A 19,749-nucleotide genomic window follows, 5' to 3' on the forward strand; every position below is an offset into this window, starting at 1 on the left:
CAGTGGACCGTGATGATAGCCTGCTGCTCAAAGCTCGTAACGGTCTCATAGAGTGGCTTCCGAGACTCCGACTGACAAACGTCACTTGCTTAACGCACTGCGATACCGACAAAGATCCATTATGCAATCACATGTGCAAGTAAACGCGTAAACTTTACGATGATTTCAACGACGGTTATACGCGCCAACTTCATCCGCTCCGCAACAGTCACCAATGGATTGTGCAGTTAGTCAAGTCGCTTCCGCTGAGAAATGTTGCGTTACAACCGCCGCGGATTAATTCTAACGGATTTTTTTACGCTCTTTAAATAACGCCTATCGTGGATGCAGAGGATTCGATTCACGCGTCTTTCGCAATTCTATGACACGATGAGAGCGGGTGTTGATCGTCGTCGAGGAGAATTCTTTCAAGTAAAATGTGTTTGTGGACATTTGGATGCAAACCGTCAAAAATTGTACAAACATCCGATTTTTAGCTATACCGTGAAATCTGTCGTTCAATCAACGGCGGCATCGATGAATCGTTTTATTTATAGCGGTTCCTTCAATTTTACAAAGTCTAATGGCGAACCGACAACTACAGGGAGTGTTGAGCTAGCTAGTGTAATGGTTATAAGAATATACTGCGAATTCCACGTCACCCGCCAACTACCAAGCTTTCGTCGATCTAGTTTGCGGATTCGTTCATCTTGTTCAGCAGCGTGAAGAAGGAATAAGAGCCACTGAGAACCTGCGGATAAAACATCCTGATAAACTGCATTAAAGTGGACATAAACGGTGAAAGCTCAAGTTGAGTATGCGTGGTCGAGTTATCGACGTGTAGCGAATAGGCGAATGAATTCCGTGGTTTGAAATGATCGCGACTATTTAGCCGGACGGTTGCACACTCTTGTGTTAATATGTACGTAAGAAAACAAGAAAGAACCGTGGAACAAGAACGAAATGATCGAACTGCTTGATCAGTTTTTCAGTGACTCACCTACCGATATAAAAACCTCCATTGACATCACGTAGAACTTGCCGGCGGTCAATTTTAACGGTTTCTTCGCTCGCATCAGAGGAATTGTTATCAGCGAGCTGATTGACGTCAATTTCTCAAGCTCCCAAGGGCTCAGCCAGAGAGCTTCCGCGACAGAAGTGCTCTGCGCGAAATGCATGATGTAATTACGCGCAAAAACCGAGTGCATGGGTACGCAACCGGTGATTAGTGATTAAAATTTATTTTCGACGGGGAGAAAAAGGGGGAGAAAATAACACGACGGTCACTTGCCTGATGCATCATTTCGTTTCCGAACCAGCACCAAAAAAACAGCTGGGAAAACGCCCCGCTCAGATAGATGGTGAACTTGAAGAAACCGGAAGCTTGTCCGACGACCTGAAGCGCTTTTAAGGGCGTTCAATTATCGCTCTGCACGTTTCCACGCTAGCTGTTCCCGAATAGTGTCGATAATTTTAGGATCTTACCAGAATCGCCTGAAATCCGGTAAGACATATCAGAACGTTGCTCGCCATTAATTGAGCCAGCATCAAGGGGCTAAAGAAATTGTCCAAACTCTGGACAAACTCGATGATCTCTTGATGACGTTTTATGCACTTTAGTAAATTTTCTCTGAAGTCAACTGGCGGTGTTTTTCCATCGTTATTGGCTGCCTTCTGGTTTTCGTCTTCGAGAGACTTGACGAAATTTTTCTTCAATATTTCCAAACGGCAAAAGATCTGGCTGCAAAAAGTCAACACTATGTTATCCATCGATAGAATCGAGAGCATTGATACGGTCAGCACACATCCTTGGTACAGAAACATCAGCTCGTGAACCGGCGACTTTCCAACGTCAAAAGGATACCGCGATCTTATCGGCAATTCCCCCGGTTCCGTGGTGGTCAAAAACATCAACGCGAACACCAGAAACATCCCTATCGTCCCGAAACTGTATATCGTCACTCTTTCCCTCAGGACGTAATACTTCCAGATTTTGAGGTGCTCCGGGTCTTGAAAAAATTGGATAAAAAAGCTGTCTTAACGACCAGATCTTTTCCCGTACCGTCGATAAAAGTCTCCGCACAACAGCAATCCAGCTTGCGATAATTCCGAAACAGACTTACTTCCCTCCTCGTGGAGAGCTCTGATATTTTTATCGACGAAATCTATCATTCTTTCCACTTTGTCGGGGTTCAGTTGAAAGCTGAGTAGCTTGATCAGAATCACTGATAACCCGGCGATTATGCAACCGTCATCAGTCACGACGAGAAGATCGTCGTTGCGAGTATACGCGTCGGCGAATAGAGTGGTGATAAGAAAACTGATCATTAGTAGGACGAATATCTTGTACAACAAATAAGGGTACGACAGTACAGGCCAAGACTTTGCAGGAATCGTCCACAGGCCAAGAGACCTGAAAAAAAAATCTGATCCTAATTCTTTCTGATATTGTCATCCAGCGAGTGAGTATTCGAAAAATTTCACCTCAGGACGGTCACGTAGCCTTTGAGAAGAGGATGATGATCCGATCGCTGCTGCATGCCGAGATTCCTTCCCGCAGGACTGACGCTGGAATAAGGAGTCGGTGTGTGTCTACGATATGCAATCAGAAACTACCACCTCTCGGCTCGTTCTCGGTGATAATGTAGAGTCGATTCCACCACGCACGCTGTGTTATCACGGATCGTTCCAGTCCGGAGTCTATAATTTTGATGGTCCTTACCTTAAGACTGTCCGATACGATGCGGGTATTTTACACGTGAATAGGGTTTCGCAGCGGAGGTGTTTTAAATTACATAAAATTACGAAGGATATAGGCCGGGCTCTATTCGCCTCTCGCAGGAATTCGACCGATCAATATTCACGTCGAAGAGCGAATCGGACACGGCAATGTGCGAGTCTCGTTTTCGCGAGTTAATTTCTCGCCCTTTCGAGTTTCGTTGACAGATGAAACTGCGGTGAAACCGTTCTTGCCATTCTTCTGTTCACTACGAAACAGCGTTCGCCGAATGGCGAGTCCTCGCGATGATTTTAAACGACAAATAAAACTCGAAGCGGGTCAACGGCGGCCATTTTAATTTAGTTTCTGCAGGATTCAAAAGCGTTAGATGGAATACTTATATCTTCGTCCGAATAACGTGCGCAAGAAACAATGCAATACGAAATAACGTTTGAAGTGATTAATCTTTGAAATTTGATTCCGTGATTGATATCGGCTATAAAATTGCGCCATGAAATTCCAGTGTCCTCAATTCGACAGAGTCGCGTGGCGCTGGCAGACCGTGACGTTTACGTCTCGAGGTGTATATAATCGATTTATCGATGACACGATTTAACAGATGCTGAATTCCCGGTTCCCCGTCCCTTGTTGCCTCATCGACGATCCTTCTCATTTCGTTCCGCGCACGCAATCCGCGGAAATAATGCAAATTGCAAAGCAGCGACGCCCACTGCTGCGGCTTGTCCAGCGCATTGTTTCCCGCTCCACGTCGATTTCCGCGGGCGATATAAATTGCATGCTGCCAGTGTACATGCAGACATGAGGTGATGGTGCATATAGGTATCATCGCCCGAACAAATCTTTCACCGCAAAATTAATGCTAAGGTGCAAATGTAATACGCAAACCTCTGAAACGCTGCCGCGGATTCCCAGTCAAGTTTTCTGGGAATAAGAGCAGATTTTACTCAAAACTTCAGGAAGGGGGGGACACATCAGGGTTTTTGGTAAAAAAATACCCATCTCATCGATATTTTTTACTACAAATGTAGCAGATTTTACTCTGCGCACAGTGGTTTTCAATGATTTGAGTGATTATAGAGTAAATTTTGCATTTTACGAAGTACCTATATTTTACAAAAAAAACCTGACGTGTCTCTCTTCTCCTGCAATTTTCAGTAAAATCTGCTTTGTTATTCTCTCCTTGTAAAGTTTCATCGCGTCTTCAAAAACGCTGCACTGCCTGCACTAATGCTGCATATAAGATTCGTCACGAGACAAGGAAATACGTTTCAGATTATTCTGCGGTCAGCTTGTGAGGCGATAAATCTTTATGGTATTTTTTTCTTCATTACGCTGTATTATGCAAACACGAGAACGTGTTCACAAATACGTTTTGGCACAACGCGAAAGCAGCGACGAGCCGAGGAGACGCGTCTCTGTAAACCCCTCACTAAAATTTCTTGATAACCATTAATTGGACACTGTGTACATTATATGTATCTATATATATATATATATAAATGATATGGAACGCTCGGTTATCTGCAAATTTCAGAGGAGACGCGAACCGCAGCCGTATTATGCATGTATGTATGTATACGTTGTGTTAAACGCTACATTATACGAAGGTAGTAAAATCGACTTAATTTGCATTTCGTTTATTCGCGATAAGCTCTGCAGAATTTTGCGTCAAAGAGAGGCATAAAATTTACGTCCTCGACCGTCGACGCATAAAACGTAATGCTTCATTTTATTTTCCTCTCTTGTTTACTGCGATGCATAATCTTTTCGGAAAAACATTATGTACCTACTGGTGGTTTAATTATTTTGCGGAAAATTACGTCCAGAAAAAAGAATCCAAAAAAAATTTCCGGTACCGGGAATCGAACCCGAGCCTCCTGGGTGAGAGCCAGGTATCCTAGCCACTAGACCATACCGGATTGTGTTTAATGTGCCTTACAATTTTTTTAAGAATTGTGAATATAAGAAATATTCTAAATATACGCGTCGTGCCCTGAGTGTATTTTTGGATGTGTATAAATAGAAGTATGTCGTGTAGGTTGTAACTACTTTTTCTTTAAAATTCTGACGTACGATAGACGAGGATTAATTAATCCATCACCCTAAGGCGAAATCAGTAATAAATCAGAAATGTTAACAATAATCAGGCATAGATCGTAATAACAATCCACAGTCAGAGAAAAATAGAGTCAACGAACTAATTGTAAGTAAAAAATAGGTAGATTACTAATTCTCAGCATTCGGTTTGGACCGTTGGAAATGGAAGAAAACTTGATTATAAATTTCCATGAAGACTGTTCTGTCGATACGATTTATAATAAATAAAATTTGCGGTAAAATAATTAAATCCCCGAACACGATTTATCTATAATGAATTTCCCTCCCTTGAAAGTTTTCAAAATCAGTGTTTTTGTGAGTATCAAGTGATGAATTGCAAGGTTGTTAATTGATTCGATTCACAATTTAGATCAGACGCAAGGAAAAATGTTTATTCTAAAATAACGGGTCAAGCGCGCCAACAAAAATTAATTAAAAATGAATGGTTGAGGCACAATTGTTATTGGTAATGGTAATGATGGTCTGTATATAATTTGTTAGAACAATCCTTTATTTATAGTCTTTAATCTTACACTATATTATAAACTAAGTAATTGGGTACACCCAGCTATACTGAAAAGCATATATCATGGCCTTTTTGAAAGTGTAATAAACTATGGAATTATTGCTTGGGGTGGTGCATATGATAATACCCTAAAACCTATAGTCAACCTTCAAAATAAATTGATAAGTAAACTGAAAATTGCTGATGAATTGTTAATACCACTAAAAATTAAACAATCTTTTATTGTACAGGCTTTAACATATTATTATTCTGAATGTAAAACGATGTATCTGGACAGAACGATAAATACACGGTCTAGACAGCTAACTCTACCAAAAATTAATAAAACAATAAGTACTAAGAATGCGTTTTACGCTGCAATAAAGTATTTCAATCTACTTCCCAATGATCTGAAAGTTCTTAGCCATAATAAGAGGTTAAGAAAGAATATTGTGAAGTGGATCAGAACTATTTTACATTAATTATGTGATTAAGTCGTAAACTGTAATGATTATGTATTAGTAGTATTAGGTAAACTTTCTTTTATACTTTGTACACTACATAGCTAATAATACCTGTATAAACTGTATATGTATGTATTATACCAATTCTGGTGTCTATGCACAGGTGCTCTTGCACCTCTATAGAATATATACCAGAAGTAAAATAAATAAATAAATAAAATAAAAAATACTTGATATTCAAGGTACTACGAATCGGCGAAAAGAACGGGAAGCTCTAGCTTCTTGTTTTTTTTTCTTTTCCTTTTTTTAGTGACTACCATAGAGTTAAAATAAACAACTGAGATTAGACTCGTAACAAAATTACAGTAAGGTAATTTCGCTATCTGCCACCAGAGTTCCCGAACAAAGATAGTCCTTGTATCTAACAACAATAACAAAAGTTTATTCAATATAATTAGTTTAATTCGCTGCCTTCTGAAGTAGTCGTAGTGAAAAGTCTAGGGCTGTTCAAGGTCGCCTGATCACCTATTTCTTGGAGCATTAACGCCAATCTTACAATGCTATTATCTAGCCTTAGTTGCACTTTATCGATTGGCCTTTTTCTTCTCATCTTCTACTTTTGATTTATTTATTTATTTACGTTACTCCTATTTCATTATTTTTCTTCATCTTTCGCTGCTTCGTATATACGCATGCTTATTTCCTGATCAATACTCTCCGCATTTACGTTTTATACTTTATTTTATTTTATTAGATCGCCACGTTATTATTGTTCTATTAAGTGTATAATGTTTCACTACGTTTACTTTTCATGCTGCATTAGGGGAGTTGCCCCAAGGTAAATAAATTCTAATTCTAATTCTAATTCTAATTATTCTAGACGGGTAGACGAGGATAGCTAATTGACCGGCGACTTGAAGAGCCAGAATGGTCCAAGCGTTCAAATTATCTCCAAATTCCAGATTTACTCCGCGAATCAACCGCAAGAGACAAGATCGGCGGAGTTTTTGGAACACGTTACGTACAATGCCAAGAAGCGCGAGCCGACTCTTTGATTTCCGTTACGCGATTACGAACGAATTCTTTCCACCGTGATGGATGGCACGCGACAAATCGACTAGAGGATAAGAGTCGCAACGCATAGTTTGAGACTTGGAATTTTTACTTTCTTCAATGGCGCCATCTTTGTTATCGCTCACACTGTATCGAAACGCGCAATTCCTACGTTTTTTGGAATCTGGAATTCCCTGACTTTTCCAGGTATTCCAGTCAGAAAGTAGGATTTTTCCAGTAACTTTTCGAGAAATGTGACGCAGATTAATCACAATTTCTATTCCACATTCGTACCGATACCTTTAATATTGCCTAGTAACTATCTTACCGTCTGACTATCAATTTACAAGCAACAGCCTGAGGTTTTCCGTAAAAAAAAAGCGAGAGAAAGTTTCGTCTTAACTAATGTACTTGTAATGTTGTATATGAAGCGGTGCGACGAAACTAAATTTTTAGTGCAATCTTTTTTCTCTCAAGATCGACAGAACTTTGGATAAGAATGAGTTTGTTTCTTCCAGTCTTAATTTTTAAATTCCCTGACTTTTCCCTGCTGTAAGAAATTCCCTGAGTTTTCCCATTTTTCCAGGTTTTCCCTGTTCGCGCTTAGATCATTGCGCCTAACTGGCTTTCAGAGGCGTCCGCAAAACCGTAGATTTCTTTGCGGGATGACTCGTCGTTTCGTAACTTTGTCTCAAGTTCGATGAACTTTGCGGACAGAACGCGAACAAATCGATATCTGGTCTGCATACGAGACCGAAAGCCCGATAGGATGAACTTTGATGAAGATTTAGATGCATCGCGATCTCTCGACTGTTTTGACAAATATCAAGGAAGGTTTCTGGGTGGCTTGAAGTCAACTTTTGAAGTTTGAAACCGGCCGCTTTGAGCAATTGATTTTGAGATCATTGATTGAAAATATCGTCGACGTGCGGTACAAAAATAATTAACTCAACTCGGGTACAACGATGAAAAAAAAAAGAAAGAATTTTCGAGAGGTGCGATTCATAGTCCAGTAGAATTAGGTCAAAAAGTGGCAGATCGTGGTTGTGATTGGTGGGAAGCCAATTTTTTGTGGAATGGGTTCCTTTTACATATAGAAACATATTCTGAAGTTGCGCCATCTCAAGCTTTTCCGCACAATTATTTAGAGACGTTTAAATATTCCAATTTCGGGATTTTCTCCTTTTTTAGACCATTTTTCCTCTATTACTCGTAAAGTATCGACCCTACGAGAAAAATGTATAGAAGCAAACTTGTTCAAAATCAAATTTTACACACGGATACGTTGTTTAAAAAAATAAAAAAAAATTTTTTCATCGCCAAATTAACGATTTTCAATGATTTTTTATCGAAAAAAGTACTTTTTTCACACGTATTTTGCAAACAATTGAAATCGAACAATCTTTCTCTGGAGGATCAGAAAGAGTACATCAAACCTTCATGAAAAAGCATGCGCAGCCCGATCGCTGTGCGCTCGATAGTTTTTTCCGAATATCATTGTTAATTAAGCCCGATTCGAGAGTTGCGTTATCGTAATTGTTAACGTGAGCCAAAATGAGGCCTTCTGAGTTGCTGCCGATTTTTTTACAGATACCTGGGACCTCCCCCTAACGTGTCCAACAAGTTTTACCATCCTATTGCAATTATTATGAACTAGGGAATTTTCCGAAAAATGACTCAAATTTGACCTTAGCAACAAATGCTAATAAGTTCGTCAATTATTGTCGGAATCGAATTCGGGAAAGTGGAACAGTTAGAGCAAAAGAAGACGCAACTTTTGAAACAAGACTCATGGTAATCGGACAGTTTGTTTGTTAACTAGAACACTTCAAAGTCGAAGTGACTTTGTTAATTAACAAATTACGATTTCGACATTTTACGAACGCTATTGTCTTCTTTAATATCAGTACTTGATATGCCAAACAATGTTTTTCAAGCTTCTAACTGATTTCATATCGAAAATCAAGTGAACAACTTAGCTTGTTGAGGCAAAAAGTGCGCGGCAGACCGTCGGGCGCCGTGGTGGGGGGAGAGACTCGCCGCAGCCGGCAGGCGCAAAAATCGAATTCACTGTTTCAATAACGTGCGCGCGTTTTTTTTCGACAATATCTCGGGTTCTAATTGACGTATTTTGATGATTTTTTTTTTAAATCGATATGCCGAGTCGTGAGTAACACGAATATCGAATCACATTCAACAAATTCTTTTATTTAAACACTCAAAATCGGACGGAAGTATAAATCTCGATTTTTTTCGTTGCTAATCATTAGTTTATTTATGAAAATTTAGATTTTAATGGTCATTTTTCACATGAGGAATATGTAATAATAGTTGGGAAAGGTTCACATATAATATAAATAGTCGAGGCAAGTAAATACCCTGCTACAAGAGAAGAACGAAGAGATCGGAAACTCGCGTGTGAGGCCGGAGAAGAAACATATACATATATAGCAAGAACGCTATATGTACGGCCTGCAGGCTCTTGGCGCAAGAGATTGATAAGCGCACCGATACGAAGCCGTTCTGTGTGTATACCCGGAAGAAAATCGATACCCTACAGAGAAAAATCGAACGTACGAAACAGCTGCGCGAACACGGGACAAATAACACGCGCTTCACAAAAAATTTAAAAAGTCAAACCCAGGAGATCAAGGGCTTAAAAATGACGCCGTCTCAGTTTATACGCGCTAGTGAAGAGAGGCTGAAATCTCTACAGCGTAAGGAGGAAGTGCAATATGCAAGAGCTGAAGCACTTGGACTGAGGAGAGAGTTTAGGAATAAACCATCGAGTGAGACGATCTTTCGGAGCAAAGCGCGCCCTTTCTTCCCTGATGTGACGGCCACGGAAAACTACTTTAAAACCACTTATGCACCACCCGGCGAAAAAGAGATTTCAACGAATTTCAATGCGTGGCTGCACCGAATGCAGGCGCACACAGATGAGCATGATTACACGCAACAACTAGACCCCAAAAAAATCGAAGAGAAAATCGTAGGTGCGATTAAAAAGTCATCGCCGTGGAAATCGTGCGGGGTGGACGGTATACCAACGGCCGCATACAAATTGCTCCCGGCAGCACAGGAATATCTCAAAAAAAAGATAATAAGAACGATCAGGGGAGAGGGAAGAATGACAGAGGCGGATATACGGGGAAGAACGATCCTGATATACAAGGACGGAGACCCTAGTGACCCGGCTAACTATAGACCGATTGCGGTGCTCAACACTGAGTACAAAATACTAACTGCAGTATTGGGCGAAATGATCGCGGAAAACATGCCGGAGTGGATGTCGCCAAAACAGCAGATGGCACGAAAAGGAGTTTGGGGTACGACCCAGGGCCTACTGTGGGATAAATCGTGCACGCAGTCGGCAAGAAAAGCTGGAAGAAAGAACTATTCAGCGTGGTATGACTTTAAGAAGGCGTACGACTCCGTAACACATACCCAGCTTAAAAGAATGATAAGAGTGTTGCCGATCCATCGCGAAGCGCGAAACACCATCCTCGCGTTGATCAAGAAATGGGCGGTCACGATCGAACTCGGGAAAAACACCACGAGCTGCATACGGGTAAAAAGAGGCATTTACCAGGGGGACTCGATGAGTCCCCTGTTATTTATGCTCATGTCGGCGCATATAATAACAGCGGTCACCGACAACGACGAGATAACAAGAGCAGCTAGAGGGAGGCAGGAAATCGCCGCGTATATGGACGACTTTAAAACGCACGCGCCTAACAAAAAATCGGCTGAATTGATAAAAATCGCCCTGGAAAATGCGGCAAAAGAAATTGGTCTCTGCCTGAACGTGAGGAAATGTGGTATATACACGAGCGAAAATCAAGAACAGGAGAGCGAAACTGAGGAGGATATACCGTTCCTCCCCGAGATAAGAGAAGGAGATAAATACCTAGGTATCACGCAGCTGGAGAGAGACACGATTAAAAACATACAAAAAGTAGAGGAGCTGATAGAGCAGAAGGTAACGCTGATTCTCCAATCGACACTTGCACCGGCCCAGAAGATCGACATGCTTAATACAACGGTGATACCAGCGATAACCTACATAACGGGGAACCTCTATCCCAATGAGTCAAGACTCCGTGACGCATACGCAACTTAAAAGAATGATAAGAGCGTTACCGATCCATCGAGAACCGAGAAACACCATCCTCGCGGTGATCAAGAAATGGGCGGTCATGATCCAACTCGGAGAAAACACCACGAGCTGTATACGGCCTACTCCTGACCAGGCACGCGGCTAGAGCCTAACCGAGTGTACGTCGTCGTTAACCTTTTCTCTTATTATCGAGACCCAGCAACCCATATCCTAGATACTACATTTTCCTCCCCTTTAAATAAGATAGGTTACATATTCTTAGCTTTAAGACGTTCAAATCGGCGAGGACCCTCTTTCTTGGGTACAATTTGATCAATGTGGCGCTTCCACTTAGTGGTCGTCGATCATTACTACATCGCCAACGTCGATGGAGATCTTTCGTTTTCCACCAGACGACTCTATCTGCGCCCCATAACCGGAAGTTTAATCTCTGATACTGTACGCAAATTTAACCTAGGCGAACTCAATGCAATTTTAGAAAAAAACTATTCTTTGATCTCCTCGTGAATCACCGTCGCGTACGATCCCGAATCCGCTTCCATCGATATTTTTACTTTATCATTGATAACAAAATAAAAAAAATTGCGGATCGGTACGTCGAATGTCGCTCGATACATGAAACAAATTTTTTTTTTTCACTCCCAACCGTCTCTATCCATAGAAAATCTTCCTGGCTTCCGCTCGATGTTTCCTCTTCTCCTTCGTGTACATGCTGTACTTGCCTTCCTTCTGCATGCCGGTTCGACATGCCCCTTTTGCTGACAGAAGTTGCACGTTTTGAATCGAAGTCGACAATTTTTTGCCAAATGGTTCGGCTTGTTACAGCAATAGCACAATAATTGTGATTTCTTCTTCTGGCCGTCGTCCCGTGGATCCTCTCGTTTCTTCGCGAAGTCACCTTTCTTACGTTGACCTTGTTGATTTCACTGCGGTTGTTTCTCCCTTAAGGACGAGACGAGACTACGAATCGCTGATCATCGCCAACGGGCTTGTTGAAAAGAGGGTCGATCATCTCGAAGAAAAGCTTCTTCAGCTCAACAAGCACTTCTTGAGGAAGAGGAAGGTGAATTACATGGGCCTGGAATAGCAGATTAGCTGTAAGTATGACTTTAATCCATTTATAACAGTGAAAACGATCATTTTATCTTTAAACGCGTTTTTCTTGAAACAGCATTTTTCGAATTTGCTGGAGTGATTACTCGGAGACAAATGATCCGATCGCTATCAAATTTTTTTTTTGCATCTTCTCTATATAGTTCTCCATACGATGACCCTCCAGTTTTTTGATCTGATCAAAAATCGGATTTTGGTAGGCCAAAAACGACCAAAATTTTGGGTAAAATTTAACTTTTTTTTTCAACGTGCCGACATTTCGTCAATTTTTGATTTTTTTGTTCGCCCGAGGGTCATCGTACAGACAATATGTTTTCGTTTAACGAGAATTTTTTTTTTTTAGGTTTTATCAACGGATAAGGCTGCAATCACTCCAGCAGTGGAGGACCTTTTTTTTTTGACGCCGCCGGAGATCGCGTGTCATTTCAAAAATATTTAATATATTATTCCAAAAATTTTACCGTGTATTCTCAAAACATGTATAAACATACCCTCAAAATTTTAAAACGATTGATTCACTAGTTTTTTTTTTTTTAATTCCCAAAAATTGCCTTTTTTTAGGCTGTCACACTAGGTGTGCCCTCTCTCCGTGCTCGTTGCGTTCGTCGTACGACAGCTGAGATACTCGGAATAACTCTGTCTTTGTTTCTTGATCTTTCAATCCGCACAAAAATTGATCTCTTAACACCACTTGTAATTCTGCGAAATTACAATTCAGCGCTAGTTCCCTTAATCTAGCCCCGAAATCCGTTACTGTTTCTGTCTCGCTTTGTTTTGCCAGGTGAAACTTACACCGCTCCATCGTTTCAGACGGCTTTGGGCACCAAGTGTTTACTCACAATTTCGACGAGTTGTGCGAACGTCTCGTCTTTGGGCTTCGTCGGCGCGCACAAGTCTCTCATCACGTATAAGTATCGGCGATGATTTTCGTTAGTAGCACGGCTGTCCTTTTGTTATCCCCGATGTCATACGCTATGAAACACAGCTCTAACTCACTCTTCTCGTCATCGACTTCACGCTGCCTTTTTACTAATGTAACTAATCGCTCACGCAACGCATCCACCGACAGCGTCTCCAATGACTCAATTATGCTTATTCGGTTTTGAATCTCTGCGATTAACTCCGATTTCGAGAGTTTATAAATTTGATTCGAATCCAGCTCCTCGCCGCCGCTTTCACTAGAGCTTTCTTCACTCACGATTAACTTATACGTTAACGCATCGCTCGTTTACTGTTCTCTTTTTCGCACGTTCCACTGTATCGCGAACTTTTCCTTTTTCCTATACGCTTCGTCGCCAACTGTAATGAACTGACACAGGGAATTCGTGTTAAATATTACATAGCGTGTTTATTGACAGATACAGATGTATGCCGGGGACGGTCACGTACTCCTGACCAGGCACGCGGCTAGAGCCTAACTGAGTGTACGTCGTCGTTAACCTTCTCTTATTATCGAGATCCGTCAACACATATCCTAGATATTACATCTTGCAAAGTAGCTTTTCATTTAACACATGTGTATGTATGTAGTATCACAGAATCTTTTTCCATTGTTAGGCAATTTGCGGAGTCCAAAATGGATATAATTATTGTACATAAACAATGGAAATAAATATATATTTATAGACCATACGGGATTGTGTTTGAAGTGTCTTACAATTTTCTTAAGAATTGTAAAAATAAGAAATATTCTAAATATACGCGAATGTCGTGTAGGTTGTAATGACTTTTTCTTTAAAATTCTGAGCTGCGGTAAACGACAATTAATTAATCCATCACCCTAAGGCGAAATCAGTAATAAATCAGAAATTTTAACAATAATCAGGCATAGATCGTAATAACAATCCACGGTCAGAGAAAAATAGAGTCAACGAACTAATTGTAAGTAAAAATTAGGTAGATTACCAATTCCCAGCATTCGGTTTGGACCGTTCGAAATGGAAGAAAACTTGATTATAAATTTCCATGAAGACTGTTCTGTCGATACGATTTATAATAAATAAAATGTGCGGTAAAATAATTGAATCCCCGAACACGATTTATCTATAATGAATTTCCTTCCCTTGAAAGTTTTTAAAATCAGTGTTTTTGTGAGTATCAAGTGATGAATTGCAAGGTTGTTAATTGATTCGTTTCACAATTTATCGGCTCTTTCCCATTTTCGGGTAAAAGAAAACGACAAAAAAAAATTCCGGTACCGGGAATCGAACCCGAGCCTCCTGGGTGAGAGCCAGGTATCCTAGCCACTAGACCATACCGGATTGTGTTAACGTTGACTTGTAGTTTTATTAACAACTTTGAACTCAAAGAAAGCCCTGACAATGAGTATAATTTTAAACGTGTATAAATACAGGTATATCAACCAAACGTATACCTATATAATACTTGAACTTCAAGGTAGTAAGAAGTCCAATTTACTCTCAGCTGAATGGGAATAATGTGACGCGAATATAGAGATTCTTTTTGGTAAATGTATATTAACAACAATAATCATGATGATAATGAGAATAATTTTCGCCAATATTCGCAAACGAGTCGCGGCGATTCGAATTATGCAGTCGGCTCCAGGTTTATAGCGACAGTAATGTAGCCATGAATAATAACGAACGCAGCTTGTAACAAGGTAATTGAATCGTTCCTCTGACCTCTCAGTGGGCGGTTAAACGAAAATTATAAAAGAACGTTGAAAGTCGGCATTTGAGTACATATCGACATTCCCAAAGAGCTTACATTCACCCTTATCGAGCTTATAATTCTACCGCCTCTCTTTATCTTCCTCTTTCTTTTCGCTCAACAATTTTCACCAAGCAATTACACGGCACGGAACTTGTAGCTGAGTAATAAACTCGCGGAATAATGATGATCGGCACATTTTCGTGGGTTAATTCAAGAATAAAAAAAAGGAAAAAAAAAAAATCTGTCAGAAGTGGGATTCGAACCCACGCCCTCAGAGAGGACCAGAAGCCTCGATCACTCAGCATTACTGAGAAGGTTGAACCTTGAGTCTGGCGCCTTAGACCGCTCGGCCATCCTGACACTTGTTCGTTGAGTTCATAAATTTTGTACAATAACCAACACGCAGTGATTTCATTTCGCGATTGCTAAACTAGACGTCGTTACGTAATCCGTAACGCTGATACCAAGCTTAAAATAAAGCTTCCGAGTAAACGTCATATCGCTTAAAATAAGAATCACACTAATATGGCTATCATAATTTACAATATTTTCAACCAAGTTTATCGTCTCTGAACAATTTCCGGAGGATGTAGAAAAATGTTAATTTATTGCGATAAAAATTTGACGAAAATTAGATAAGAATTGAAAAAAAAAAAAAAAACGGTAGTTCAATAATTTTTAGAATCATTGCTGGATGTATATTGCGTTTAAACCAACTTTCTCATATCCCGTATGGTCTAGTGGCTAGGATACCTGGCTTTCACCCAGGAGGCTCGGGTTCGATTCCCGGTACGGGAAATTTTTTTTCTATTTCCATCCGTTTTCCGGATTTTTCCAACTCCTTCCTACACGCAAGCGATACGCATCGTGCATGTCTATATTAGGCATGCAGATGTGATTTAGACGTTTACTGCGACTTTACTTTCTTTCGAAATTACGACCATTCGAGCTACCGTAAATTTTACTACCTACTCCGGCACGATGCTTGCACCTATGCACGGAAATTTTTCAATAACGTATAGGTATAATGCAACGATGGTAAATCTCCATCGTCGAAAAGACAGATGGGAGATGGCAGCTTCCTAGACGCGTGTAATTCTGCGCGCCGATTTGTTCAACAGCACTTACATATAGGTATAAGCAAGCTGCAAGCTCTACGTCAGCGCGACGCCGTCATTATATTATGGCGAGCTACTGTTCGGCATTTATATGGCTTTAATGCGCCGAGAAACACGAGAAACATATGTATAGCTGATATAATAGGTGCGTAATTTCAGAAACCGTATTTCTCCGTATCTCTGCCGGAGTTTATGAAGAACTTACACGACTTCGGAACTTTGTAAAGTTTAGTCCATTCAAGACATTTTCAAATCGCTTCAGGTACATTTGAATTACTATAATCGATCCCAGTTATTAACTTCTTGCTTAAACTTATTGATGATGCGTTGTCGCACTGAGATCATGATTCGCCAAGTATTAATTAAATTGAATCAAACAAATGCTCGTGCAAATATCTGCCGAGACAATCTCTTTAAACTCGAATGTCATCCGCGCATGCGCGAGTTTTATCGGCTGTTCGCGCAGGCTGGCCATCACGAGTTTTCAGCTATCAAACTTTGTTTCCGGCGGCGATGTAGTTGATACGAATTTTCGAGGTTAGAATCTCAAGTAATTGAGGCAGTGACTCGAAAAGGCTTGGGAAGCATTTGTTATCGGTTCGGAAAGTTGATTCTTCAAAGAACGGTCGGAAATTAATGCTTATACGCTCTTTGAAAATTCAAACGTACACATTTTGCGTAGGTTGGCCCGCCTGCATCGCAGACGAAAATATCGCTGCGGGAAGATTTCGCCGACCAATGAGATCGAATTACTCGGCGCATGCGCGGTGGATTTTCAAGTTTCAAGAGATTGTCCCGAAATGTCGGATTGTAATATAAAGTACGATTTTCTTTCCTCGAGTAACTGATTATAATATTATACTTGATCTACCTGCATCGTATATCTGCTTACCGTTAGACATATTTTCCCACTTAACATATATTATACATACAGCCCTTGAATTAGGTCGATACAAACAACGTTGGTGATGAAATTTGTGCATAATTTTTCGTCGATGAGATAAATTGAGAAAATTTATCACGTGAAAGAAGCAAATTTATTATTGCATTTTCGTATGATTCAAGACAGATATTGCAGCCGAAGGTCGAGAGCTGAAGAATATCGGTAAAAAGCTGCTTGAATAATTAAATACGTGATCCCGGTTTAACAGAAACGTGTTTGTTTTACTTAAACACGAGAAACGATTATTTCTGGTATTTGAGTATATAGGCTTAACAGAAAATGCGCGTTACTTATACAGACGTGAAAGTTTATGTACCAAATACCCATTCGCGAGATATTGGAATCACAGCTCGCTGACAGTTTGTATTTAAGTTAGATATAATATTTCAAAATTTCCATATACATCACGTAAAAACACAGTATAATTATATTCGAATAGACGTGAAATGGCAACTGTCCAAAGCAATAATTTGCCGAGCATATTTTAATATTCGAAAATGAAGGATAGGTATAATATGATATACAGAAAGCAAGCGGTACAATGTGGGGAAAAATTCGGTTATTATTGGTTTACCCGTTCAGCGCGTGTTGCGTCGTAATTCACGAAAGTCAGCCTCCTCGATTTAGGATGCGTGTAATTAATAAAGGCTAAATTATAGCGGCTTTTGCATTTTACGAATGACGTGAAATAAAATGTTTAAAAAGACAACCACAACTTGTGAAACCAAATAGTTTCAGTTTTACGGTTCTTCTTTTTCCCCCATCTTTAACTTATTTTTATAATATACATACCTATACATATATATACACATATACATATATATATATATAACTCGTGTATGAAGTTTTTTTCAGACAGGTGATTGCCCCCCGGACTTCGGAGAGTTCAATAAACGAAAATTTATGTCCGGCAACGATTAACCGTCTACGTAAAAATTTTGCCACCGTATAATGGGATTTTTGCTCCTGCTGTCGAAGAGCTTCGAAGTTTCGAATTTCGGCAGTATTTATCGAGAATCTAGAGGGGCTTAAGGCGAAGGATTAAGAAAGTATAGGAAAAGAGGTGCGACAACTTTTATTCGAGAAGAAGAAAATAAAAAACAAACCGGTCCATTTTATTCTTGCAGCACCTCGTTCTGGAAATAGAGGCCGAGCGCTATTATCTCATCGCCTTATATTACGGATTACGACCGAGGTTGAACCGCGGGGCGGTTAAAAGAGGGATATGGTGTTACATAGGTTCATCTGTGTAGAGTTTCTGACAAAAAATAAAAGCTGGTGACGAACGTCACGGTAGAGAAGACATTAATGAACAATATAATGAGCATGTGTAACCATAAATCTAAAGGTATCCCTGGGTGAAAAAAAGTAAGAGGCTTTACCCGCGGCATCTGACCGCCTAGAATTGCACGGATCGTGAAAATACCGCGGAAGTTCGGAATGGGAATTGTGGAACTCTTAAGCGGACATTTAAGATCGTGGAAAATGGACGTAATCAACATTCACCGCTTTATAACTGCCGCGACTTTTTCTCGTAAGGAAATAAGAAGCGAAAGAAACCCCGTTCGTTACGTCGAGAGAAATTTCTCGTTGCGGTGAGAATAGTGTCCTTCATTATTTTCATTTTTTACCATAACCGAATACGAGTGTTAAGGTTCTTGGTATAAAATGAAAATGAATTTTCGAGCCTGTGAACAGAAAATTTTATTTATTCTTGTTTATTACGGTCACTCGCACTGAATGTTCTTGGTTTGATGTATACACTGAGAAAAATTTAATTTGTTACAGTAACTAGAAAAATTCAGTAAAACAGGTACCGTTAAAAAACCTGAATATTGTTCTGATTATGAAAAACGAGGTACGCCTAACCATTTTGCGCTATTGTCGATCCTTTTTTGGTTATTGCAACGCAAAATCAGTTTCTGAGGTTTACTCGACTTTTTTAGTTAAACAAGGCCTTAACGTCAATTTCTTGCTGCACAAGTATTAAATTTTTGCAACAGTGACAAGAAGATATCGCAACAGTGATCGTAATGAGAAACAATAGTAACGGATACTAGATCTTCCGGTAACAGCTAGAAAACTAATTTTCAATTTGTACCTAGAACTATATTTTTCGGTTGTGGTAAAAAATTAAAATAGTTAAGGATTGACCGGTAACCGGAACAAAAATTTCTCTCACTGTAGGAGCATGAATAAATTTGAAAGAAAGAGTTTAATAATCGATAACCGGAAAGTATCGCATTGACAATTAACCGTTAATTGCTGCACATTTTTTACTTTTTCAATCTCTCGTGCACGTTTCTAAAATTTATGAGTTCACCTAAAGGAATCCACGCTTCGTTGCACAAATTTTAGTGCTCTACAATGACGATTCGATAAATCTATGTATGTGTTCTGCACGCGTTTCGAGACGTCGTAGCAATATTGACTGCAGCGTATTCCGAAGGAGTCGGTGTAATAAAGTTGGATTAACAGTGTCGTTAATATCTTAAGCTAGTATCGAAACTCGACTTGAAACTCTCGGTTAGCCTTATAGTATTATATAATTAGGTGGTGCAGGTTCTAGTATTCCCTCGAATGGAGAGACACGCGATTAAAATGAACCGTTTAAGATCGGATTATTTACGATCTGATATCAGGCCTTCGTCTAATGGTCCTCTATAACACACAGTGCGTATGATATGTGATATCCGGAGTAGGATTATAATATCCATTAAACGTGTAGACCGAGGCGCAAATTTGGCGGGATCGTTAATTATCGTTTTATTAACATCGGATTCAGTTATGCGATTAAAATCGAAAAATTCATTCGACGATTTCGTCATACGTTAGTTTGATTATTCCACAAATTGGCTACACTGCATCAATCCTTACACTCCAACTGCGCAGCGGTTTATACAACTATCTTGGATTTCCGTTATATTACCTTCAGATAGTC

The 19,749-nt window shown here is 39.9% G+C and overlaps 1 protein-coding gene and 4 non-coding genes across 8 annotated transcripts; 1 reads left to right on the forward strand and 4 right to left on the reverse strand.

The window, feature by feature from the left end:
• Window positions 1-512: 512 nt before the first annotated feature.
• On the reverse strand, window positions 513-2,688 carry LOC124216206 (odorant receptor 13a-like). Of its 4 annotated transcripts, XM_046621693.2 has the most exons (7): window positions 2,464-2,688; window positions 2,103-2,392; window positions 1,844-1,988; window positions 1,465-1,720; window positions 1,271-1,375; window positions 980-1,142; window positions 513-730 (listed from the first exon to the last, which is right to left on the reverse strand). In XM_046621693.2, the coding sequence occupies exons 1-7, from the start codon at window positions 2,517-2,519 to the stop codon at window positions 531-533; spliced, it is 1,215 nt and encodes a 404-aa protein (XP_046477649.1). In that variant the 5' UTR covers window positions 2,520-2,688; the 3' UTR covers window positions 513-530. The 4 variants fall into 4 exon arrangements, with proteins under 4 accessions (XP_046477649.1, XP_046476815.1, XP_046478501.1 ...); XM_046620859.2 differs by having other exon boundaries at window positions 1,465-1,988; XM_046622545.2 differs by having other exon boundaries at window positions 984-1,142; window positions 1,465-1,988; window positions 2,464-2,679.
• A 1,878-nt stretch (window positions 2,689-4,566) lies between these two features.
• On the reverse strand, window positions 4,567-4,638 carry TRNAE-CUC (transfer RNA glutamic acid (anticodon CUC)). Its single transcript has one exon. It is a non-coding gene; the product is annotated as a tRNA-Glu (tRNA).
• Window positions 4,639-14,260: 9,622 nt separating this feature from the next.
• TRNAE-CUC (transfer RNA glutamic acid (anticodon CUC)) lies at window positions 14,261-14,332 on the reverse strand. The gene has a single exon. It is a non-coding gene; the product is annotated as a tRNA-Glu (tRNA).
• Window positions 14,333-14,989: 657 nt separating this feature from the next.
• On the reverse strand, window positions 14,990-15,107 carry TRNAL-CAA (transfer RNA leucine (anticodon CAA)). Its single transcript has 2 exons — window positions 15,070-15,107; window positions 14,990-15,034 (listed from the first exon to the last, which is right to left on the reverse strand). It is a non-coding gene; the product is annotated as a tRNA-Leu (tRNA).
• A 366-nt stretch (window positions 15,108-15,473) lies between these two features.
• On the forward strand, window positions 15,474-15,545 carry TRNAE-UUC (transfer RNA glutamic acid (anticodon UUC)). The gene has a single exon. It is a non-coding gene; the product is annotated as a tRNA-Glu (tRNA).
• The last annotated feature ends 4,204 nt before the right edge of the window (window positions 15,546-19,749 follow it).

This window comes from Neodiprion pinetum, chromosome 1 (genome assembly GCF_021155775.2).
Source record: "Neodiprion pinetum isolate iyNeoPine1 chromosome 1, iyNeoPine1.2, whole genome shotgun sequence".
In the NCBI taxonomy this organism is placed as follows: domain Eukaryota; kingdom Metazoa; phylum Arthropoda; class Insecta; order Hymenoptera; family Diprionidae; genus Neodiprion; species Neodiprion pinetum.

Excerpts from the sequence above, each read along its gene's own strand:
- LOC124216206 (XM_046620859.2), bottom strand. The coding sequence starts at position 2,519 with ATGCAGCAGCGATCGGATCATCATCCTCTTCTCAAAGGCTACGTGACC. Across the intron at positions 1,143-1,270 it reads GAAACGAAATGATGCATCAG|AGCACTTCTGTCGCGGAAGC; the intron begins GCAAGTGACCGT and ends CATTTCGCGCAG. Across the intron at positions 731-979 it reads GGAGGTTTTTATATCGGTAG|GTTCTCAGTGGCTCTTATTC; the intron begins GTGAGTCACTGA and ends TTTTATCCGCAG.